At 52.6% G+C, this 25,820-nt stretch overlaps 1 protein-coding gene across 10 annotated transcripts in view; it reads right to left on the bottom strand.

The window, feature by feature from the left end:
- Positions 1 to 25,820, bottom strand: part of DLGAP2 (DLG associated protein 2) — a 783,073-nt gene that overhangs the window by 157,272 nt on the left and 599,981 nt on the right. For 7 of the 10 annotated variants that reach the window (XM_042982841.1, XM_042982842.1, XM_042982836.1 and 4 more), the window contains one exon: positions 17,695 to 17,760. The exons of 2 other annotated variants lie outside the window; for them this stretch is intronic. In XM_042982841.1, coding sequence (XP_042838775.1) covers positions 17,695 to 17,760 — 66 coding nt within the window. One more of the 10 variants, XM_042982847.1, reaches the window with a different exon arrangement.

Below are 25,820 nucleotides of genomic sequence, written 5' to 3'. Positions count from 1 at the left end.
TCAAACCACGGACTTCAGCCAAGGATACAGGGTCCACACCGGCTCATCAACTGTAACACGTTCCACACTAATGCAAGGTGGAGTGATGGGGGAAACTGCGGTGGGGGACTCTATACTTTGTCTGACTTTTAAATCCACCTAAAATTGCTCAACATGATAAAACTTACTAACTGAAAACAAGCCCCTCTCCCCAAAACCAACACACACATTCATCTCAGCAGTGGAGCCCAGAAGTCTGACAGATTTCGGGGGTAAAACAAGATGTCGGCAGCACTGGGCTCCTTGGGGACAATGGTTTTCCAGCATCAAAGGCTAGCTGCATTCCGGGCTCCCAGACACAACTCCGTCTTCAAGGCTGGCAGTGGCTGGCTATGTTCCTCATATCACTTCTCTCTATTTGGACCCTTCTGTCCCCCAGGGACCTTTATGACCACACTGGGCCCACCTCACGGTCCAGGACAATCGCCTAACTTTAAAGTCTGCTGATGAGCAACCTTAAAACCCCTATCCGCGTAACCTGACGTGTTTGCAGGTTCTGGGGACAGGACAGGGATGTCTCTGCAGCTGTCATGCTGCTGGCCATGTCACTGTCACATCATTGTCTCCACTTATTTGCAAACACTTTCTGTGTCCCTCTATCCCTGCATGACCTCCTCATGCCACAATTCTTCATTGACACGTTTATGTCCCTCCCTCCACCCTGAGCCTCAAGGGCAGGGTCTGGCCCTTGTTTGGCCACAGTATATGACTAATCGGCACATGATGAATTGCCAACACATTCAGACGTGGCCAGAGGGTTTCCTTGCATAAATCCCATACATGTTCATAAGATTTGCAGCGTCTTGCTGCGTGTCTGAGAAAATCCAGGACAGAAGACACCAGATCGTTTCCCTGTGTATTTGCCTGGTGCTCAGGTGTCACAGAGGCACAGCATGATGGGGATGGTCCAAATCCAACCCGAAGCACTGGACTCGAGTCTGGGATCTTGGTGCCAGCCCAGCTCAGCCCCCACCCCCGATCTGCATAAGAACGACCTGTCATGCCGGCCAAGGGAGTAAGCAGGCATCCCGGCAGCTCCCAGAACCTGCTCCTCCAGCCTGAGAGGCAGGCAAGGCATCCCACAAGCCACATGCAGAGCATCTTGACAGTGAGTCTGCTCGAGGTAAGGCTGGCATATGAAACACGGGGAGTGAGGCAGGGACTCAGCAAAGGCAGAGTGAGGACCCAGTGGCACCCCTGGCACAGAGGACTCAGGGCGGGCCTCTCTGGCCACAGACTCCACTAAACCATGAAATTAAAATATCGAGCCAGAAAGAGAGACTTCAGCAACCTTTCCAGCTTCAAAACTCAGCGTCCCTGAATCCGGAGCCTGCCTCACCCACTCCAGAAATTGGGTTAATGAACCTCGTCACGTACAACACCAGAATTGAGCCACCAAGTCCACCTGGAGCCATTGCTCGGCTGGCCAAGCGTAGGTCTTGAGATTTGAAACAAAGATTTCCATATAGACAAGGATTCTATTTTTGACAGTTTGGTTTTTGGGCGTAGGATGGAAACAAGCAGCCGAAAGCTAAGTTAACTTCCGCGTTCTGTAGTTTACTGGAAATCCCGTCCGCCGTCCACACAGCACAGGGGACGTGCTCTGGACCCGGGACAGCTGATAGACAGATCTTACCATTTAAACGTCCACATCCCTTCCCCAGACGGTGGACCTCGTCACAGCAGGAACACGTGCTGTTTGTCTTGGCTGCTGTCGCCCGAGTGCCTGGCAGCTGGTACAGAACTGAATGGCTTTCAGACGCAGGTGACCTTCCAGCCACGGTTGGTCTTGTTTGAGTGATTCTAAGTACGTGGTGATCGTCCAGCCCCGGAAGTGTGTACATGCACACACACACACGTGCACACACACATACATACAGTAACTAAAAATTATCTTTCGTAGTCAAAAGAGGTGACTAGGATAAATACGGCTCACTTTGGCCTAATTTGGTCCTCAGGGCTGCTGCAGAATTCACATGTGATTGTGACAATATTTGGAAATTAAGAAAAGGAAGGCTCAGAGATTCAGTAACTTACTTAAATCCATGATAAACAGCAGGGAGAGATCAAATGTCTATTATGTGACCCCAGATCCACTGGAAACCCTAATGCTTCCAAGAGCCCTGGGTCCACACCATGGCTCGGTCATTTATTAGCTGATCCGCTCGTTGACAATTCAGTTGACTGTTTGAGACTCAGTTTCTGTATTAGAAAACGGAATACTACCCACAGCTGTCATGAGTCTCCAGGGCAGTGACAGAGCCTGTCAGCTCTATTCCACGTACCTTGCGTGTTCATAGCACCAAAACGCGCATCGCGTGATGATTTGCGCTTTCCTTTTACAACGCGTAGTTTAAAAGTCCATTTTAAACACATACTTGTCTGCCACACCAAAGAACACACAATCTGAAGACAAAAGCAAACCCCAAACCCCCCAGAGCTAATATTCTCTCTCTATCCCAGTAAATACGAGTGAAGCAGACAGATCTCATTATGAGCAGAACGCAATCTGGGACAGTGGCCCATCCTGCTCAGGCTGAGCGTCAGCAAACTTGGTTTCCTGCCCCAAAGGAAGACTAAGGGCTGAGGACGAGTCACATGAGGACGTAACACTCAATATTCCGGACACGTCCACGGGACCGCCCCGCGTCAGCACTGTCTGAGATACACCAGCCTCTAATCTGGCAGCCGCTATCGGCAGTCATCGCTTCTAAATTTCTCCACAGATGTCATTTCGACAGAACAGTCCACAAATCCGCCTGGAGTGAAATTCAGTTAGTGTGTTGTTACCAACGACAGGCATTCATTCTGGCAATTTCCACGCCACGGCACGGTCATTTCACGTAGTGCTCCCCGAGTCCACGTCTGGGCTCCACCCCTGCCTCAGGGACACATCAGAAGGCCAAGGCTTATTTTTGAAAATGAAACACATACGCGCCATCTGGGGCTCCCAGAGCAACAGGTGGACGGGCCCGGACCGCTTGCCGCGTCTGCGCTCCTGACGACGCGCGTGTGAGCGCATTGGCTGCAGGTTGGCGCGGCCCCGCCCCGGGACCCACAGCTCCTGCCCCGGGCCGGGTCGCTTCAGCAGGTGCATGTGCGCACGAAGACAGGGATAAGATCTCAGTGTCTCTGCAAGAAGAGCCGGGATTTCACCTCACATTTGGTTGAGAGGGCACAGGCCAGGCGGGAGGGGCTCCCAGCCCGGGGGGGGGGGGCAGCCTGTGTGCTCTGGGGAGGGGCTCCCTGCCTTGGCGGGGTCAGCTTGTGTGCTCCCGGGAGGGGCTCCCTGCCCGGGGGGGGGGGGCAGCCTGTGTGCTCTGGGGAGGGGCTCCCTGCCTGGGGGGGGGGCAGCCTGTGTGCTCCCGGGAGGGGCTCCCTGCCCGGGGTGGGGGGGCAGCCTGTGTGCTCTGGGGAGGGGCTCCCTGCCTGGGGGGGGGGCAGCCTGTGTGCTCCCGGGAGGGGCTCCCTGCCCGGGGGGGGGGGCAGCCTGTGTGCTCTGGGGAGGGGCTCCCTGCCTGGGGGGGGGGCAGCCTGTGTGCTCCCGGGAGGGGCTCCCTGCCCGGGGTGGGGGGGCAGCCTGTGTGCTCTGGGGAGGGGCTCCCTGCCTGGGGGGGGGGGCAGCCTGTGTGCTCCCGGGAGGGGCTCCCTGCCCGGGGGGGGGGGCAGCCTGTGTGCTCTGGGGAGGGGCTCCCTGCCTGGGGGGGGGGCAGCCTGTGTGCTCCCGGGAGGGGCTCCCTGCCCGGGGGGGGGGCAGCCTGTGTGCTCTGGGGAGGGGCTCCCTGCCTGGGGGGGGGGCAGCTTGTGTGCTCCCGGGAGGGGCTCCCTGCCCGGGGGGGGGGGCAGCCTGTGTGCTCTGGGGAGGGGCTCCCTGCCTTGGTGGGGTCAGCTTGTGTGCTCTGGGGAGGGGCTCCCTGCCCGGGGGGGGGGGGGCAGCCTGTGTGCTCTTGGGAGGGGCTCCCTGCCTTGGCGGGGTCAGCTTGTGTGCTCCTGGGAGGGGCTTCCTGCCCGGTGGGGGGGTCACCTTGTGTGCTCCAGGGAGGGCTCCCTGCCTGGGGGGGCAGCTTGTGTGCTCTGGGGAGGGGCTCCCTGCCTTGGCAGGGTCAGCTTGTGTGCTCCCAGGAGGGGCTCCCTGCCTTGGCGGGGTCAGCTTGTGTGCTCCCGGGAGGGGCTTCCTGCCTGGGGGAGGGGGCAGTTTGTATGGTTCAGGGAGGGACTCCCTCCCCCATCGCTGCAGCCGTGGCTCCACTCTGGGTGTCCTCCCTGGCTTTCTGCCCTCACGGCCAAGGTTGGGACCTCCTAACACGCCGTCCCGTTCTCTTTCCTAACCTCCAATCCACACAGAGCCTTCTCCCTGGCCTACCGCTACAGACTGGGTGTGTGTCCCGAGTCACATGCTAAATCCTCACCCCAGTGAGAGTGCTGACCTCGGGCGGTGTCTACCTGGAGAGGAATGTGGTCTGTCCCTGCTCCTCACAAGAAACCACCCACACCACGTGCTCTCAGCAGGGTCTCTCTCGCAGTAAATGGAGGGAAGGCATCCTGCAGCACCGACTTCCGTGCCTCTGGTGAGTCATTAGTCACCCACACAGGTACATGACCCAGGCCCTCTCCAAGGCTTTCAGCGTTGACCTCTCCCCCGCTGGATCCACGTCAGGCGTCACCTTCCCCACCTTTGAAACCCCGGCTGACAGAGGGCTGCGGAGAAGACAAGTCACACGCTCCCAACAGGGCCTGGAATGCAGATGTGCCCGGGAAGTACACAGATTCCGTGCACACTCCCACCCGAACCACGTTTTCAGCAGTCACTTAAATATCAACGCTTCGTACGCTGTCCTGTTAGACTCTTCTATACAGCACAAGCTACTTCCCCTGTGCTGTTGATCTGGTTACAACCCAACTACATTTTCCATAATTTCATGGAGTCTTAAAAATGGAGTTTCAGCTGCCCTTGCAGATTCTTTACCAGGAGTAAGAGAAGGCAGAAAGCTCATAAATGCTATTTAAAAATACCTAGGCTGCTCAGAATTCACTTCATTCTGTAGGCTGGAGGTGGCCTCCTGGGAAGACTGGCGAAAGAAGAAAACATACGAGGGATGAATGTAAAATCCGGGGAGGAGAGGACATTTTATGCTGCACGGAGCATCTCATCTGAGACTCGCGGCGGGCACTGTATCCCTTCCAATGCCTCCCACCTCCCTGCTGGCTGCCTCATTAGGTGCTGGGTCTCATGCCTCCCTGACGCTGTGCACACGGCAGTGTGTGCTCTCAGCAGATGCCCGCCCGGCTCTGCTCTGCACGGAGGCACTCCGATGCCTGTTAGTTAAGGCAAACCTAAATGCTCTGCATGGCCTAAAACAACCATTCTGAAAGGAGTTGGAAAGAATACACAGAGTTCTTTGCATCTTTTGGCTCAAAATCTACATAGCGTTTTGTGGAGGCGCCTGGGTGGCTCAGTCGGTTAAGCGGCCAACTTCAGCTCAGGTCGTGATCTTGGGGTTCATGGGTGAGCCCCGCATCGGGCTCTGTGCTGACCGCTCAGAGCCTGGAGCCTGCTTTAGACTCTGTGTCTCCCTCTCTCTCTGCCCCTCCCCCACTCACACTCTCTCTCTCTCAAAAATAAAAAACATTAAAAAAATTGTGTTTTGTGCATAGCAGGGCTTTAATAAATACTTGAATGAGCAAATGCATGGCCGGGTGGCTGGGTGGCTGGATGAATGAATGAACAAACGAAGGAACGAATGAGTGAACAATGGATCCTTGAGCCTTCTGGTCACGTTTGTAGCATGAGACATCCTGCCAGGTTTATTTCCATGTCGTCTTGGGAGTGGGATCATTTCTACGACTTCCTATGGATCTGTGATGGTTTATTGATAACTGAGGAGCGGGGTATACTTGGGGATCTCTAAGTGAGGAGGGCTGTAGCACCTGGGAGGGGAGGGGTGGCTCCCACGGCTCCCTGGAGGCTTGCATGTGCCAGGGGCTAGGGTGCACACAGACGGCCCCTGTGACAACACTCCCTCCTACACTGCCGTAGTCCGGGAACACACAGGCTTGCATTTCCACCGTGACTCTACACAGGCCGGGCCCGGCCCACGGGGACCGCTGAGATGCCCCACATTCTCAGCAAGGAGGGCGTGGCTACACGCCAGGTCCCAGGCCAGAATCCTCAGCACCGGAAGCACCGGAGACATGTGGATGTCACTTTTCTCCAGGAATGTGGGCGATGGTCACACGGTTTGTCTGACTAGACTTCAGATCAGTGAGGAAGAGGTGTGAGGGCTGGGGACCTGTGCCGGGCGGGTGCTCCCAGGCGTTCGTCATCGGCAGGTTTCCAGAACCCTCTCCCAGGAGGACTGCTCCACTGGACAGACAGCCCTGTGCTCTGTTGTTCGTTGTTCCTGGCCTGCAGTGTGGGCGTTTTGTGACCATTTTTGCTTTGCTGCCAGCTGTTGCCTGCGCTCAAGAGTATGTCCCGGGCTTCGGGACTCTGATTTCCTCATACCAGACATGAAAGCATCAAGGCGCCAAGGCTTAAGAATCACCACACACTCATGGCTGAAGCAGATACGCTTTCACCTCCGTCCCTAATACTTCTCGTAATTTATATCACAATTTGTGGGAACAGTGACATTTCATTTCATTGGTGACATCCTGCTTAGGAAATGATGTCAAATAAATAACTTTGCTTATATTGTCGGGGTGAGTATAATACAATTCCTGGGTTACTTTTGAGTTTGGAGGGTGTTATTTTGTTAAGACATTCTGTGTATAAGTGCATAGTCCTCTCCTATAATGTAACCGTGTGTTTGGCGTCTGTTTGCGAGCAGCTGGCCGTCCGCTACACGTGTAACGAGTTTTTCTGCGGTGTCTGGACCCAGTGCTCTTCCCACTGGGAGCCTGGGGACCACCGGGTGCGTGCGTGAGTCTGGGGCCTCTGCCCTGCCTGCGTGGGCTGGCACCAAACAGGTCTGAGGGGCCCTGATGCAAGGGAGCTGCCTACAATGTCATTAGCTAAACATTTAACGCGAATTACAGCCAGTACTCGTTTTATATCAAATTCATGATTTGAAACATGCATGTTTTTTATTCTACCCCAATAAGACTTGGGCCACATCGCTTCTGTTGTTATTACTAAACAGATTTCGAGGTCCTGTTCGGCCCGTGGACACACTGCCGTGACCACGTGGCCATCCTCCCCATGGAAGGTCTGTGTCCACATGGACATGTATGTTTCAGTTGCACATCGCAGTGAAGAGGGCACACTTGTACGTGAGGAAGGCTGGGCCCTGAATTAACTGGTGGCCTGGGTAACAGGTGCAGAGAGGACGAATAAGTGTGGAGGAGGCTTCTACAGATTAAAGGGGAGAATTCCCCTTGCTGACATCAGAAAGGTGTGCAGGTCTCCAGAGAGGACGTCCAGATGGCCAACGCACAGATGAAAAGATGTTTAACATCACTCACCATCAGGGAAATGCAAATCAAAACCACAATGAGACATCACCTCACACGTGTCAGAACGGCTAAAATCAACAACACAACTGGTGAGGATGTGGAGAAAGGGGAACCCTCTTACACCGTTGGTGGGAATGCAAACTGGTGCAGCCACTCTGGAAACAGTGTGGAGGTTCCTCAAAAAGTTCAAGATAGAGCTAACCTATGACCCAGCAATTGCACTACTAGGGATTTATCCAAAGACTACAAAATACTGATTCAAAGGCATACATGCACCCTGATGTTTACAGCAGCATTATCTACAGTAGCCAATGGAAAGAACCCAAGTGTCCACTGACTGATGAATGGCTAAAGAAAATGTGGTGCACATACAATGGAATACTACTCAGCCGTCCAAAAGAATGAAGTCTTGCCATTTGCAAGGACATGGTTGGATCTAGAGAGTATTATGCTAAGTGAAGTAAGTCAGAAAAGACAAATACCACAGGATTTCACTCACATGAGAAATTTAAGAAAAAACCAGCAAAGGGGAAAAAAGAGAAGAGAGGCAAACCAAGAAACAGACTCTTAGCTACAGAGAACACACTGATGTTGTATCACCAGAGGGAGGTTGGGGGGGGGGATGGGGGATATAGGTGATGGGGATTAAGGAGTGCAGTTGAGGGGAGCCCGGTGGCTCAGGCAGCTGAGCGTCTGACTTCAGCTCAGGTCATGATCTCACGGTTCGTGGGTTCGAGCCCCGCGTCGGGCTCTGTGCTGACAGCTCGGAGACTGGAGCCTGCTTCGGATCCTGTGTCTCCCTCTCTCTCTGCCTCTCCCCTGCTCATGCTCTCTCTCAAAAATAAATAAACATTAAACAAATAGGAGTGCACTTGCTCTGATGAGCACTGGCTGATCTACGGAAGGGATGAATCACTGTATGTACACCTGACTCAAATACAATACCGTAGTGGCATTAACATAAAAACGTAATAAAACGGAGTGCAGGCCAGTTAAGCAAATGGACATACGCTCACGTGCATGCTAGCCCGTGCTTATTAGAAGTGCAATTTGTTACTATCTACCTAACACTTAATTCCATCTCAGGTGTCAAATGCACAGTATGCCTTTTGTTCGAGCATTCGGTATACGGGGCCAGACATGAGGTCTGTGACACATGGGGTCCTCCTCAAGGAAGCAGGACCCGAGCTGCGGGACGACCTCACCAGGCTCGGCTCCGTTCGGACAGAGTGGCTGCTCCTCACCTGCACAGAGACTGGGAATCAGGCAGCTTGGCCAGAAGACCGACCCTGTCGCCCAAGGGGCGGGGAGCGTGGGCAGCAGGTGCTTGGAGACAGTCCCTTCCTGTCCCACGTCTCCCGCACTTCTCTGTCCTCTGACCTGCCAAGCGGCTGGCACCCCCTCACTCTTGAAGCCACCACCACAACCATCCGGAGTTGGTAAAATGCCCCGAACCTCGTGCATCCTCTACTTCCCCTCTTTCTCACACTGCCAGGCTCCCCAGCTGCCTAACATTTGGTCAGGTGACCCCCGACAGCGGACCTTTCATACACTGGGTCCCGGAAGCCGTGCTTCACCACCGCAGGCTAACCTCCACGGGAACCAGGGAGATTCCGCCGTTCTCCAGACCAGCCCGCCCCACTGCCACCGGGTTCTCCCACCCAAGGACTCACACCTCCTGGAAGCTCCTTCCCTTCGGTCCCAAGCACGTTTCCAGCACGCACTCCTAGGTGTCACGTGCACTCGAAGAGGCAAACCCTTCCACCCGAAAAAAGCCTTCAGAATCTAAAAACAATCCCAGAAGTCCACGTCTCTGTTACTGAAACTTGCAAATGAATTTAGTACTCGTGGAAATCCTGTTCTGAAATGGCAGGAAGGAAAGCCCGGGGCCTGCTCGGAGCGTCTCGCCCGTCCTCCCCGTGTGTGATCCCTGCATCCCCCCGGATTCCCCAAACTCATTCTTTAATACCCGGGGTTGGTTTAATAGCAATGAACATTGCAATAATAAGAATTATGGTAGAAGCTAATATTCATCGAACACTTACTGTGATAAATCTTGCTAAGGTCATCAGATTGAATCTTTACCATTTTTTAATCTGTTATGAGGTAGGAAATAGTCTTACTAGCTGCCCCTTTTCTTTAAAAAATAAACAAACAAGTATTTAAGGGATCAAAGTCACAGGGAAATGAGGCGAATTGCCTGGGCACTGGGGTCGGCCCTCAGAGCCTGCCTCGGTATCCCCGCCCCACAGGGCCTCTCGTTCCCAAAAACTACATGTGGCACAAACGTAACATGCTCTCTTTCTACCACCCTGGTTTTATGCAAGACAGTCTTTCGGTGGCTGAACTTTTTGTAAAAAAAGTTTTGTAAAAACAAGATGTTTTATACCAGAACCTAATACACACACACACACACACACACACACACACACACACACACACACACACACACACACACACACGGTTTCCTTAAGTGATAGTTGCCCTTATTGTGTCTGATGTGCGTTGATTCTGTTCATCCTACACGTTCCATACATTCCTGTTCCTTTTTCTTTTTCAGTTAAAAATTACCGACGAGGGGCTCCTGGGGGGCTCAGTCGGTTGAGCGTCCGACTTCGGCTCAGGTCACGATCTCACTGTCCATGAGTTCGAGCCCCACGTCGGGCTCTGTGCTGACAGCTCGGAGCCTGGAGCCTGCTTCGGATTCTGTGTCTCCCCCTCTCTCTGTCCCATCCCCACTCATGCTCTGTCTCTCAAAAATAAACATTAAAAAAAAATTAAAAATTGCCAGTGCACTTGAATTCATGGCCTATCAGCGCATTGCAAGCCACCGTTTAAAAACCAGTGTTATGTCAATATAGATGAGGAGACACAGGAAATGAAGCGAAAATCTCTCACTGAATTAGGAAAAGGTCAGACGAGCCACACCTTCCTTCATTAAACAACACGTCTGCCACCTTATCTCTGCCCTCCTGATCTATTTCCACCCACGACCACTTCACTTGGTGCGAGGCCATCACACATGGATTTTAGACGTTGCTGGCCCGAGGTGCTATTACGGAGAAAGTGGTGTCTCAGAAGGCACAGCTCTGAAAGGTGAGCTGAAGGCTTCTGCGTGTTGTTGCTTCCATTCACAAGCATGTGCACACGTGTGAGCATGTGTGTGCGTGTGCAAATACACATATGCAAGTAGCTCGCTTCCTTACGGATTCTCTGTGGGAGGGACCTGCTGGGCAGGCTGTGGCAGAGCCTCAGGGAGGCAGGTGGGGGGCTGGCCCCCCATGAGTCTGGAGGTCCAGACGGGGGTGGAGGGGACCCCCACGAGTCCAGCCGGGTGTCCGGAAGCGAGGTCCCTGTGGGGGGCGTGGGCGGGGCTGCTGTCCACTCTGGCTGTCTCTGCACCTCCGGCCGGGCGCCAGCCCCCTCTCCTCCCTCACATCTCCCGTCCCTGGTGTCCACCACACGTGCTTCTGGGGATCATGAGGCCAGAGCCCAACACGATTCTGCTTTTGCCATTAGCCTCACGTTCAGATGCTTATTTTATTTAGGAGTTCATCTAGCTACTTTTTGATTAGTACTTTGTGGGATTTTTTTTTTAATGACTTCAAAGCTAAAATAGAATCTTGTGAGTGAAGTGCGTTCTTGTTTTCTAATAGAAACCCCCGGTTTCAGTGCAGTGCAGGGGCAGGACAGCGGTTCCCAGGGAGGGAGGCTGGGCCCCCAGGCGGCATCTGGCGATGGCTGCAGAGAGCATCTTGGATGGCCACACATGGGCCTGGGCGTGTGTGGGGCGTCTCGTGTGCAGGGACGCAGATGCTGGGACAGAGCGGCCTCCCCGCGGGGGAGTGTGACTTCTTGGTGTGGGTGACATCGTTGCAACGGCCATGGGCTCGTCGCGACCCTCAGGCCCTCTGAGGCCGTAAGGCCGGGGACAGCGTCTTCCTGGTGTGGGTGACATCGTCTCAACGGCCGTGGGCTCGTTGCGGCCCTCAGGCCCTCTGAGGCCGTAAGGCCGGGGACAGCGTCTTCCTGGTGTGGGTGACATCGTCTCAACGGCCGTGGGCTCGTCGCGACCCTCAGGCCCTCTGAGGCCGTAAGGCCGGGGACAGCGTCTTCTTGGTGTGGGTGACATCGTCTCAACGGCCGTGGGCACGTTGCGACCCTCAGGCCCTCTGAGGCCGTAAGGCCGGGGACAGCGTCTTCTTGGTGTGGGTGACATCGTCTCAACGGCATGGGCACGTCGCGACCCTCAGGCCCTCTGAGGCCGTGAGGCCGGGGACAGCGTCTTCCTGGTGTGGGTGAGGCTTACACACCGTGTGCCCTGCTGAGTGCAGTGCATCTCTGCGGGATGGACACCCAACCTCACAGCTGTGCTTCACTGACTCTCGCCTTCCAGAAGGAGCCCCACCCGCACAGGCCGGTGCTGGGATCCTAATCAGGGCACGCTTTTTCTACACGGGTTCTTTAACTACCCGTTCACACGCTGATGTGTTTTATGCCCCAAGGGCGGCTGTCGGATTTCCAAGTCAGGGTCGAGAGCGATCTCATGCTTTGCTCCCGGACCAGGAGGGCTGAGTAGCAGGTGGACGCACGGCCTGTCCTCCGGTGGCCCCGCCCCACACGGCTGCTGAGCTCAGGCCTGGCTGCATAGCTTCTCTCTCACCTTCTTCACCCTCCTCTCTGGTTCTTCGCTCTGCACTAGTTTGACACCTGTTGCAGTTTTAGGGAACGTTGTCCGTGCCTCTCTAGCTGTACTGAACTCACTTTCTTTAGCCTACACACCAGCCTGGTTTGTTTTTTTCTAATTCGTCCACCGAGTGGAACGGAGTCAGGGAGCTTGGTGGTCGTCTGCGTGGACATGGGAGCACCCTACGGAGCAGAAAACACTGAACTTTGTCACTTGAATGGATGAATGAATGAATGAATGAATGAAGGCTGCTACAGTCTGAATGTCTGCATCCCCCAAAATGTATACATTGATGGCATTGGGAGGGGGGTCCTTGAGGCAGTGGTTAGCTCATGAGAGATTAGTGTCCTTATATAAGAGACCACAGAGAGCCCCCTCACCCCCCCCCGGGTGGGGACTCACAGGAAGACGGAGTCTATGAGCCAGGAAGGACCCTCACCAGACCCCAAATCCCCAGCACCTTGATCTTGGACTTCAGCCTCCAGAGCAGGGAGATACAAATGCTGCTGTTTACAAGCCACACAGTCCGCGGTCATTTGTTACCGTGGCCTGAACAAGCTAGGACAAAGGCATGTGTGCATGGAAGCATGAATGAGTCAATAAAGATTTACTGCTTGAGGAAGGGGGCCGGCCCGGGGAAAAGATACTGTAATTCACTTGGTAACAACCAGGCTCGGAAATTGTGCAAGTTAAAAATTGATATTTAGGGGAAAAGCTAGGGAATGCAATTCAGAAATTTAGATGTAAATTCCTAACATCCTAATTTCCACAAATAATAAATATTAGCAATTTTAAAACTAATTTTGATTTCTTTGTATAGAAATAAAGTTTTAACATGAAATGGTTATACAGTCTTTTGGAATGCTCTCTTGACTGATGTTTAACCTTTCCCCCTGTCCTGCCACATGTGATGGTAACTGTGGATGTCACACCCTGGGGAGGATGCTTGCCCCTGTGGCCTCTGGGCTCCCACGGGTACTGGTGCGTGGGGGTGAAGGACAAGGGGAGGACAGGGAAGGATGGAGAGAGGGCTTCACAGCACTTAGGGTGCAGCAAATGAACACACTATCACTGCACAGAAACATGGCACCATTTCCACTATTTCTAGAAACTTCTAGGAACTTCCCTTAAGGAAATAAGTGTGGATGTCCATTCAGTTACAAAGCTACATGTCTACAAGATGACCAGGGGTGTTTATAAAAGGACACAAAATATAAATCTCTAAAAAGGGAGTTTTTTTTTTTTAAAAACATTTTCCTTTAGAAAGAGAGAGCAAGCATGTAAGTGGGGGAGGGGCAGAGAGCGAGAGAGGGAGAGAGAGAATCCCTAGCAGTCTCTGTGGTGTCACTGCAGAGCCCGACCCAGGGCTCCCTCCCATGACCCTGACATCATGACCGGAGCCCAAATCCAGAGCAGGACGCTCGACCAACTGAGCCACCCGGGTGCCCCATCTAAAAAGGGAGTTCTTTGAAAATAAGTTTTGTATAATTAAATACTGTGTGACGTGCATGTGGTTAAATGGTGTGCAGACCAGAAATGATAACGGGGGGGTGGCACTAGACAAGACCATATCCCCACATATGCACCTGCCCCACAGAAGGCTGTGTCGGTAATTATTGCTTCAACATTCAAGTACTTTTTTAAATTGCAGAGTCCACCCCTTTTCCTTGTGTCGTGTCTCATATAATATGTACCTACTCTTCTTTGATCATTTAATGTCGCCTTTTTAAAAAAATTTTCACTTTGCAGCTGACTTACCAGCATAAAATCTAGGCCAATATTGCAGTCCTCATAAATGCTTATAAACTGGCAACTCTCTACAACTGATTTAAACATAACGTTCAAGAGAACGGTGTCACGAAAATTACCGGCAGAGAGAGCAATCTGATCTCAGTGTGTCTGAAGGTCTTCCCTCAAACCCTTTCCCTGGGAGAAGTGGGCTCTTCCCTTGTAGTCATTGAGAAGGTGCTAAATCAATTGACTTTTACCGCCGACTTCAGATTAATTCTAAAGCAACCTGCTTTATCTTCCTACTTCCAGACGCTGCATTATGTGAGCTCTGCAGCACGCATGCACCCTTAATGGGGCACAGGAGGAGCCGGAGCCGATTCTCCTATTTCTTTGCCAAATTGTCTGTCACGAAGGACAATTTTAGGATTTGCAGTGAGTGCCGCTCGCCCCTCCTGTAACCTCACCGCTGCCCGGAAGTAGCCCGAGCTGCCCTGAGGAGCGGCCACACGTTTCGGAAACAAGACGTCCTCCTTCCACAGCCACGGCCGTTAACGTGGATGTGAGGCAGGAGGATGGGAGAGCCGTGCGTTCCAGACAGAAGACCTGTAAAGACCCATCCGCTTCAGGGGCTACAGGCAGAGGGGATTTGAAAAAAAGAAAAAGTCTACGAGTTGGCATTTGTTCCTGATCAGCGACTCTAGCAGCAGTGGGAACGTGACTCAGCCCTTCCCCCTTCCTCCCGCTGAGCCGCCCTGGCTGCCTTCCTTGCCGTTTGTGCCCTTGACACCAGCGTTCCCTGCCCCGGGCCACACTCGAGTCACGCAGGGAACCCTCAGAGGCCACCACGCATCGGAACGTCCCGGCGCGGGACCGGGTCTCCGTATTTCTAAATACTCCCCAGGTGGCTCCGGCTAGTGAGAACCACGGTGGACACCCAGTGTTGCCGTGAACGGGCTGAGAAGGATGGCCGGACCCACTGGTGCGTGTCCCCGACCGGGGCCACCTCCGCGTGGGTCCAAGTCACGCCACGCCTGCTCGTTCAGCACCACGCGTGGGAAAGCTGGATGTGTGTCTGCGAGCTCCTTGTGGCCGACGCTCCCCAGAGCCTCATCTTTCTTTCCGCCTCTAAAATCCAACTGTCTTGACGTGCTTGTAATCGTCATCCCCTCACGGCCAGACCGCACAAGCCGCTCACCAAACACTTTCTGTCCCTAAACAGTACGGACGTTCCGCAAAACAAACTTAGGATCCAGCAATTCTAAAAGACAAAGGCAAGGTCCCGAAGAGATTCTGTGCATCTGACAGCATTACGCATCGTGGCCTAGAGGTGGAGGTAACACACGTGTCCATTAAGGGATGAAGGGGCAGACTGGATGTGGTCGATTCATACGACGGAGTATTACACAGCCTTAACAAGGAGGGAAGTTCTGTCACGTGCTACGATATGGCCGAATCCTGAGGGCATTCTAGAGAGTGAAAGAAGTCAGTCACAGAGCAACAGATACTGCATGACCCCGCTCAGACCGGGAATCTAAAATAGTCAAACTCACAGAAGCAGAGAGGAGGAAGGGGGGGGGGGCGGGAAGTACCTGCTCCTGGGTGCGGAGTTGGGTTTGGGAAGATGGGAAGAGATCTGGGGACGGGTGACAATCACCCTGTTGGGTGACCGTGAATAATGTATTCCACGTCCCCGAACACACACGTTGAAAAGGGGTCAAAATGATGAATTTTACGCTGTGCATATTTTACCAACAAGACAAAATGCCTTGTGTCTGTACAATGCAGCCCATGTCATGCTGCCAGTGAGGTGCTCTGACCCCTTCAATCCCTGTACTTACCTCTCCACACTCCGTTCGCGTGACCAGGAACATATTTAAACTCCCCGTCTGGGACTCGGCAGTAAGAACACGGTGGGACCTGTGCTTCCAGTGTGATCCCCACAAGCTTTTGGCTTTGTGCCGCTGCTTGGTCACCTACGCCCCTCCGGGATGCCGTCCTGTGTTACACAAGGCCCAGCGTGCCGTGATTTAGCCAAGAAAAGGCGTCTCCCCAAGGTGGACCAGCTCTCAGGGATGCGCCCTGGCTCTCCCCTGAGTTCCTCCTGGCTGCTGACTGTCAGCACCAAATCCTGCCGGCCACAAAATGTGGCTTAAAGACGCACACCCCTCCTCTGTTCTGGCCCATGTCCCCTGTTCTGAGGCGGTCACAGAAGGGAACCGGCACCACAGGCACATGGTGATCTAAAGACGTCCAGACACAGCACGAGTGCAGGTGAACCGCCAAAGTCCCAGTGACACAAAAGTTGGCGGAATCGTACGTTCACTGGACGCCTCTTTACGCCTGCTTCCTGGTGATTGCTCGGGGTGATGGAGAGCGCCACCGAGTGGAACAAAACATAACACACGCCCATCCACACGAGCCAGTTCGCTCTCTAGTAAGAAGTAAAGATAACCTGGTTTGCATATTTCTGAGTAAAGAAAGGCTTGTTTAGAACGGCAAGTTAGAAGTAAATTTTGAACTTGATCACAGTGGAAAATAGCTACTCTTTTACAACTAAATCTGTACTTATAATCTCATTGAAAAGAAAATATTTTTTTGCTTCTGATTTTCTTTAAAATTTTCTTTTAATACTTATTTATTATTGAGAGAGAGGGACAGAGTGTGACCAGGGAAGGGGCACAGAGAGAGGGAGACACAGAATCGGGAGCAGGCTCCAGGCTCTGAGCTGTCGGCACGGAGCCCGACGCGGGGCTCGAACGCACAAACTGCGAGATCGTGACTTGAGCCAAAGTCGGACACTTAACCGACTGAGCCACCCAGGTGCCCCTAATTTTCTTTAAAAGAAATCACAGCTTTATACAAATGGCCTCTTTGACTTTCCAATATTATTCTTTAAGCCAATCAAATGGGCAATAGATTCACTGGCTAAAGGTCTGAAATAAATTAGGAAAAATTCAAATTCAAGCCTAAACCATCCTTATGTTCCCTAATTCAGCCCCGAGGGCTGTGACAGCCCAGGACCATTGGTGACCTGGGAGAGCAGCTTGGCATCTTTTAGGCCATCGCACAGCGTGGGGCAGACAGCATGGAGCCACGAGTAGGGTGTATTTTCTCACTTGCTGTTGGATGTTGAATTTATTCAACACTCCACATGTCTTACAGAAACACTGGCCCCTTTTCATGTAAGCATGATCCACGTCAAGTGACGATGGCCAAAGAGAGCACTGGCTCGATTGTGTCTGTGATGTGGCATAAAAAGGAAATCTCCACAGGAAATACGCTGTGACGGTAATTTGGAGCTTACGGCCATACTCAGCATCCACACCCCAGTGCGCACTGGGCTGGCCCGCAGTAATCTGCTGTCTCAAGTCGGGTGAAAGAGCTCGTAAGAACGATAAATGAGGAGCTCTTCCCTTCCTCAGATCCACTGAGAGCAAGTTTTAGTCACAAGAGAGCAAAGGCGAGAGGTGCCATCTCACACACATATCAATGATGCCAACAGCTTGATGATTATTAATAATAGTTAGCTGCCTCAGCAATTCATCTGTGGTGATTTGGAGCAAACGTGTTCTCACCTACAGCTTCCATAATGTCTACAAACTATTTAAAATGTTCACCACATCTTACTCCGTTCTTGAAATTAGGACGCGCAAAGTCACACGCTTGCTTAACCCGTTTTTGCGGTGGGGATCCCGTCTTTGAGGTGCAGAGTGCCACCCGGCCCGGGGCGTGCCCGCCGTGTCTGATCTGTGCAGTCACCGGGGCCGAGCTGTGTACTCTACCTAGATCCTCCTCTGCCGGCCCCGGAAAGCTGATGCCCGGCTGGACCAGGTCCCCGCCCTCTTCCTCTGCAAGAGAGAGAGAGAGTCACTCTTTAATACATTTCAGGAGTGGATGGCAGTTAGCTCAGCGCGTCCCCAACGCTCCGCACCCCCAATGCCCAAACACGAGAGATTCGTGCCTCTTTGCTCCAAGGGCACTGCTCAGAGGTCCCTGCCAAGCTGTAACCTTGGCACGGGTGCCCCCTCTATGAACACAGCACTGGAACGTGGTGCATGGTTGTCCCGTGCAGGTGTCCACCCGGGCAGGGCGTGCGTGAGTCTCCGCTATACTTTGGGTTTAATAAATAACAGATAATAAATCTGAGCTCTTCTGCAGATTTATTAGACTTCGTCTGCAGAGTCGGCCACACTCTGCTTCCATCCCCCCCACCCCCCGCCACCTCCAGCCCCTTGAATCCTGGGTGAGCGTTGCACTGCCCAGGATGACACTACCTCTCTTGTCCATAAAGTTCTACACTGAGGCTCCTTCAGCAATATTCAAAGCCTGCAGTTACCGTGTCCACGCCTAACGTTAGTTAATCTTAAGGTCGACATCCCAAACATGAAATCTGTCTCCTTCTGTTGGGAGAACACGTCAGGTCACTGGCACTGATGTTCAGTTGCTCAGTGGCATGTACTGCAAAAGCAGACAGCATGTGCCTGCAGTGACATCATCATGTGGGGGTAAAAGGTCTTGGGCGTCATCTAGCACTGCCCTTCCTGCCCAGATGGGATGGCAGGGCCAGGGAGATGCAGGGACCTGGGTTCTTTACCCAGCTGGCCCCGGGGCACCGGATTAGAGCAGTCTGCTGCCCTAGCCTCCACCGGGGCTGCGCCGGGGTCCCGGACCCCCACACCCAGTCAGAGGTGAGAGGCATAGCTGGCTCATCTCCATATGGAGACGGGCAGCTTCAGGCAAGGGCTCTTCTGGCAATACATCACGTATGTAGTAAATACATACTTTGGCACATGTCCCATAAATATAATTTTTCCACGTGCATTTATGCAGGCTTCCGGTGTTCATAAGTAAGTTTTAAGGCAAACAAATATTCCACGCTTAGATCCTGCTAGTAACGTTAAATATGGTTAACCATGCTGCCATCTGCAGAAGGATTCATTCTAGTACATTGTGACCAAACCCACATGGGCTGTCACCACCTTCGGTTCAGCAAATCAGCATTTTCCGTTTACAGGACGTTAAGAAAGGCAGATGCAAGGCTGGCAATGAGAGATGGTCCCGAGGCTACGGGCACTTCTCACACAAACCTGCAGTGGAATTTCATGTTATGGGATCTTCCGGCCGTTGCTTGAAAAGTGACATGTGTTATACTTTTATATATGAATGGTGTGTGAACTGGGTCAATCAAGTATTTACAAGACAGCTCATTAAAGTCATTTAACGTGATTTGACCACGCCCCATTTTCCCACAGCAGCAGCCACTTTGTGCACTTTGGAGCTGTGTCTTCCTGCTCGTGACTGGTCTGCTCCAGAGCTGGCCCGTCAGATGAGCACGTTAGGTATAACGTTAGACCAGACACGGCTGTGCTTTCGTCTCTTTAGAACTAGAATGCAACAGAATGCACACTTCTAATTAAATACAGTTGCCATGGCGACCGTGGTCACGCAGCCCGCGCGGCCAACTTGGAAGCAGTCTGCATTAGTTGGGGAAGAATGGAATTAGGAGAATAAACCAAAACAGCCAGCCTCCGCCTGCAGACCTCGTTCACCTTAGCTCAGACACACACGTACACAGCAGAAAGCAACAAAGGGCAAGCTTCCGCAGAACGGACTGGAAGGGTGAGTGGACGCTGAGCCGGCTGTGGAAATCAAACGCACGAGAGGCCGGCCTGCAAACACACCAAGCACACGCAGGCCGCCGACAGAAAGCTCACACGGCACTCACAAAGCTTTAGCCGCAGCTGAACACAGGCCTGTCGCATTATTTCGAGAACATTCCCCGGATGACGGTGAGTGGGTTTGAAGGTCGGTCCTGACTTTTTTTTTTTTTTAATATTTATTTATTTTTAAGAGAGTGAGAGCACGAGCAGGGGAGGAACAGAGAGAGAGGGAGACACAGAATCTGAAGCAGGCTCCAGGCTCTGAGCTGTCAGCATAAGGCTTGACGCGGGGCTCAAACTCACGAACTGCGAGATCATGACCTGAGCCAGAGTCGGACGCTTAACCGACTGAGCCACCCAGAGCCCCAGTCGGTCCTGACTTTTAAAGGTGGGAATGATTCACTGCCGACTTTGCCTCTGCTCTTGTCCTTTATCAGACCAAAATTGAACAAGGCCTAGAAGCAGGTTAACCAGGCGAACCCTTCACAGTTAGAAAACTAGGATATGGGTTGGGGGTAAATGCATTCAAGCTTTCTGGCTCTGGCTTGCCTCCTAGCTGATAAGGCTTCGCTTCAAGTGGGTGTTGGCACAAGCAGTGGTTCCCGTCCCGCCTCACCCAACCAGGCCTTGTCTTTCAGCTTAAATGTGTTTTCACCGTATCTGCACCATCTCCCAGCCGGAACCTGACCCAGACGGCAGTGCCGCTGAGATGCATGGGCAGTGCCTGTGCGCCCGCCGCCCTGCCGTCCCCAGCATCTACCCTGGGCGCCATCGGATGTGCGACGGGCGAGCTAAGGGGGGCGGGCCACACCGTCCTGCTCGGACACCCGCTCTGACAGGCCTTGGCTTCGATCCCTGGGCCCGATCCAGGGACACCTGCACGCACGTTCTCTCGGGGATCTTTCTTCTGGCCCCGTCCGTGCTCGGGAAGGGAACCCTCTGCCTCGCCAATGTCACTAAGGCAAATGTCACCTGAGAAAGAAGCGTGGGCAGCGTGTTGGGCCAGCGGCTCTGCTTGCTCTGCACCGACCTTCTGAACCTGGTGGCCGTGGGCCGCCTTGGCCCAGCGTCCTGGCTTTGTGCCTTCCACGGCCAGGAGGGGCCGGAGCGGCACAGGCTGCAAGAGTGAGAGTGGTACTCAGTGCTAGAAACGAAATGCCCATCTGACATCAAGTGAAAATGTCCGTCGTGGTTTCTTAGCAAAAACAGAAATGTGCTGGGGCGCCTGGGTGGCTCAGTCGGTTGAGCGTCCGACTTCAGCTCAGGTCACGATCTCGCGGTCCGTGAGTTCGGGCCCCGCATCGGGCTCTGGACTGATGGCTCAGAGCCTGGAGCCTGCTTCCGATTCTGTGTCTCCCTCTCTCTCTGACCCTCCCCCGTTCATTCTCTGTCTCTTTCTGTCTCAAAAATAAATAAACGTTAAAAACAAAACAAAAAAAAAAAAACAGAAATGTGCCATAGACTGAAAAGTTTTAGAAGCCCTCCACCGACATATTTACACGCACGTAATGAAGTCGGTCTTCACTCCCATGATCCCTGAAGGGACACCCCTAACTTGGGGCTGTGAGCCTACAACCTCTCTGACTAGACTCACCTCATGACTTATTTTTCTGTCATCCTGAAACCCAGATGAGTGCCATCTGACACGGGACCCAGTTTCTGCTGCCACCTTGGGGTGAATCGTAATCAGGCCTTTGTGTGACCCTGTGTCAGTCATGCTTCTCCAGAGCCAACACTTAATTCTGCGTGCACGAGGCGTGTGTCTAAGATGAGCACCCCACACACTTGGGTGTGGCCACTGACCCAACGCGACATGGGCACGTTCCCTCACGTCTCTGGAATCACCTGCGGACAAGGGAGGGGTCTGAGATCATTGGGGGCGACACTCAGTAAAACACAGGGCATCATGGCCATTCCATCAGGCATCATGGCTTCTACCTCCCCAGTCACCGCAGGAGTGGTGTCAGCACCGTAAGACTCGCTGGAAGGGAAACTGAGGCAGCACAGCATCTGCCCACAGCCAGTCCTCACAAGCAAGATCAACTGGTCGCAGCATGGACATTGTCCAACAAGGAACATGAGGCCCAGAGAGGCTGAGTACATGACCTGAGGACACACAGCCCCCCGCATCTCCGACTGGTTCTGCTCTCTCTGTCATGTCTCTGGGTCCCTTCATGCCTCCGCCATGACCTGTGTCTGATTCAGAGGGGCTTCTGCGCTGACCTTCCTCAAGAGGAAGCCCAGTGTCTTGAACTGGTATTGGAATGAGGTAACCCCCCCTGAACAAAGGGGCTGAAGAGGTGAGAGAGATGATTCTGGGTGGGGGAGGGCCACTTAGGCTCAAGGGTGCCCAGGGAGACAAACTTCAAGAAGTCCAACATTCACGGAAGTCGGTGGACACCTGCTCATTTCTGCTATGATGGATGCAGAAATCGGGGTCTGGGGAGGGTGGGTGATGTCCCTGAAGAGTCCTGTCGAGCCCAGCCTCTGGCTCTGCAGTTCAGGGATCTCTCAGGCCGCGGCATGGGGGCAGCTGGTTGGAGGCGTGAGCCATGAGTGACCCTTCATTTCATAAAGACCTGACCTGTGAATTCTTACTGCGAGGCTCAGAAAAGACACATGTGTTCAACCTCTGGGTTTTAAACCCTTGGAAGCACAGGTACAAATTACACCTTTGGGGAAGGGAATAGTTGTCTCTGAATCATGCTAACTCGGAATCTACAATAAGGAACAGGAAAGGCTTCAAAACAGTAGGTAGAAGGGAAAACAATGTTTGTATATGAAAAGGGAAATTGCTCATAAGAAAATATTGGATTTCTCCACATAAAGGAATCCAATACTGCATTACCTCATAAACAACAAGGAAACAAAATGCCACGTTTTTATCCACTGTGCTTGGCACTCTGCCCCATCTCCCACTCCGTGCAGTGTGTGTGTGTGTGTGTGTGTGTGTGTGTGTGTGTGTGTGTATGTGTGTGAGCCCTGCAGCTCCCCAGTGGTGGCGGGAGGGCAGACGTGTGTCCTGACCAAGCTGACCAAGGCCCAGAGCAGTGAAGCAACCCTCCTGTCCTCACCAGAACCGTGACTCCATGCTGCATGTTGGAGCACAGCCCTTTGGTGGGACAGCCCCATTCCCAAGTGTGACCCATGCAGAACCCCAAACTACAGAGCAGCACTGGGGTGGGAAGCACGTGAGGAGGGCTGTCCCCTTCTGAGCCCTCTGCGCTGACGCCCACGAGGCTCCTCTGCACAACCACAGGGTTGAAGGGCACATGTGGCAGCCCAAGAGCAGCCAGACATTGGAAGCTGACTTCACCTAAGTGTCTGAAGAAGACATTCACTTTCTTTTATTGCAGGGACAGGAGGCTTTGCTCTGATGGGAGTGGAATTGGAAGATGTGCTGTTATGTCTAGGTTTCAAACTCTGGCTCATGTCCCCAAAGGCCATGCATTGCCCCCACATTGTGCTCAGCTGACCCCAGGTCTTCCCTTGGGGTCAGCCCCACTACAGGGCTGTTCTGTTCCTTCTGCAGCCCAGGGGCCCATCCCAGCTCACAGAGGCCTTGTCCAAGTCATGGGGCGCCTTGCCCTCGGGTACTGCTGCCTCTGTCCATCCAGAGCCTGCAAACTTGTGCTCTCTCACCGTCTGGCTCCCCGCCTTCTCCACCCCACCAGTGTCAGCCTCCCTCCGGAACGCCACCTGCGCATTGATTAAGGGATGGGGCCAGGCAAGGAGGCCGGCGGTCAAGTCAATGAGTCTCCCTGTGAAGCTGAGTTTCCTGGCCATGTGGCTGCGGTCAGGAAACTCCTCATAGACAGAAAGGGCACAGCACAGGGCCTTGCAGAGTCACTGGTGTTACTGGCACGGGCGCAGTGACACCCCCAGAGTGCGAGGCGGTCCCAGGCTTCAGGCATGACAATTGGCAGCTGCTTCTAGGACCCCGTGAGCTCCACTGAGAAAGTGAAGTAACCACAAAGTTCAGCAATCCAACAGTCCGCCCAGTTTCTAGAGTCTTCCAGTCTTTAAAAGTTTACTTTAAAAAAAGCATACTCAAGCCTACATTTTAGCCGTTTCCCTAATGACAGGATTTGAAGGCTGCTTAAATTAAGAATTCATTTCTGCTCTGTTAGGACAAAGACACTGATTAGCCTGAATGCTCGCTTCCCCTTCTTCCATTCACAGCTGTGCCATCAGACGCAACCATAGTGATTACTAATGGCTTTTCTTTGAAAGCCATAGAAATGCTCACGATTTTATTTTGGACCAAGGATCAAGTCTCAGCAGAAGCTGCCCCTAAAGTCTGCAGAATTTTCACTAATAGTTACATGTCACCTAAGTCAGGCTAAGAGAACAACTCAAAGTCACTAACAAGTCAATCCCAACTCTGCCCAGGATAATAAAGGCTCTCAAAGCAGGAGACAGCTGAGCAGACCTTGTGTGGGCATTAGCACTCACAGCCCTGGCTTTCAGGCCTGGAGGCTTATCAAGTTAAGTTCACCACAACCCCACCACTGTGCACTCACATAAATCACAAGACCATCTTCCAAGGAGTTCAGTTACAACCAACTACAACATCCACTTAACGTTTGCATTTCTCTTGACTTGGGGGAAAAGATTTAAAAATGCTGAAGTGAAAAGCAGACTGTTTCTTATTTAAATATCTGAAGGCTTTGAGATGAAACTATACCTGTCTGCTGTGAAAGTTGAACATAACTCACTTCAAAAGTGACATTAATTATGTTTTATATAATATGTTTGAAGTCTACATTCCAAATGGATGCGGAGTTAAATCTTTTGCACCACCTTCTGTATTTAATAAGGTTTTATGCCAAAGTTTGCATGAAGATTTGTCCATCATGTTTAAACTGGAAATATTGTTTTACAGACAGAGTGAGGGGCATTTTTATAAAGCCTAGAAAAACCTGGCCTTCCTCCCTCAGGTTATTACTGCCCATACCTACATTACATGAAAGTCTCAGAGACCAGCATGAACACTGCGGGGACCAAAACTTGTTCTTTGTCTCTGACGGGCAGCTCATTCTGACGCTGGCTCATGAGGAGTCGCTAGCCAGGGCCGCCGCGTAATATACAGGACCCCCCGTTACATTTGAATTTCAGATAATCAAAGAGTAATTTTTTTGTTGTTCTGTCCCATGCAGTATCTGTTGTTTATCTGACACTCAACTTGCAGGGCACTCTGCTAAATCTTGGCTTGATTCCCCCGAGGGGCTTGTAGGAGATGCTCAGCTAATTCCTATACTTGTAACTATTGAGACGCTCAGCCTCTTTATCCAACCAGTAGCCCTGGGTGTGGGACTCACAGCTAACTTACCGAGGGCCACATATTAACCCACTGAGCTGGCAGGGCCACCCTAGCTCCAATGAACATCAGTACTGCTGTCGCCCTCATTATCTCGCCACCTCGTTTTACCAACAGCCCTGGCATTTGCTGTGGCCTGAATTCCAACCTATGTCCTCACCCTGTTAGTAAGTCCAGACTACATAACAACATGTAATGACCCACCAAACCCACGCACGCCACAGAGTTAACCCAAGTCCATGACCACTCACAGGAGCCCTTTCAGCTGCTCTAATGACTTCAGGACTGGCAGGATGATTCCACCTCCACTCAACGTCACTATTGAGTCTGGGATTAACAACCAATCTATTAACCCTAAATCAACGATGACGAGATATCATCTGAGAAAGTACATTCCAAGGCCCAGGCGGGTTCATTTCATGGCACCAGGGGCCAGTCTGGTGGGCAGGCAGGGTTGAGAACCACTAACTTAGTGGAATGAACAAAAGTAATTCATCCAAGGCCCTGATCCCTCCCTTTCCTTCTCTAACTAAAGCCAACAGAGCTGGCATCCAACCCCCCACAGGTCAGCTGTGGCCAGCGTTCCTGGGCTGCAGGGACACCCAGCCCAGCCCCACAGTGTGCAGGTGCTCCCGGAATTATTGGCTTCGTGTGAAGCTGGGGAAGGGAATCCTCTGCCTGTTACCACCTCCTCTCCCTCTCTTTGTTACACCACCAGCTGTCTGGAGAGGAGTTTTCTAGGCATTTTAACATTAAAAGAAGCCATGATATTAACTTTCAAATACTCTCAGATTGTGTATTTGGCATGTTGTCTTAATCTTCTATACCGGGTGACTATCTGGTGTCTCGCTGTGCCTGTTCACCCCCCGTAGGATGACTTCCACGCCAGCTGGAATGTGCTGTCATGTGCAGGAGGGGTGAGCAAGGG

Source organism: Panthera tigris, chromosome B1 (genome assembly GCF_018350195.1).
Source record: "Panthera tigris isolate Pti1 chromosome B1, P.tigris_Pti1_mat1.1, whole genome shotgun sequence".
In the NCBI taxonomy this organism is placed as follows: Eukaryota; Metazoa; Chordata; class Mammalia; order Carnivora; family Felidae; genus Panthera; species Panthera tigris.
This window is presented reverse-complemented; position numbering and strand designations above follow the sequence as displayed.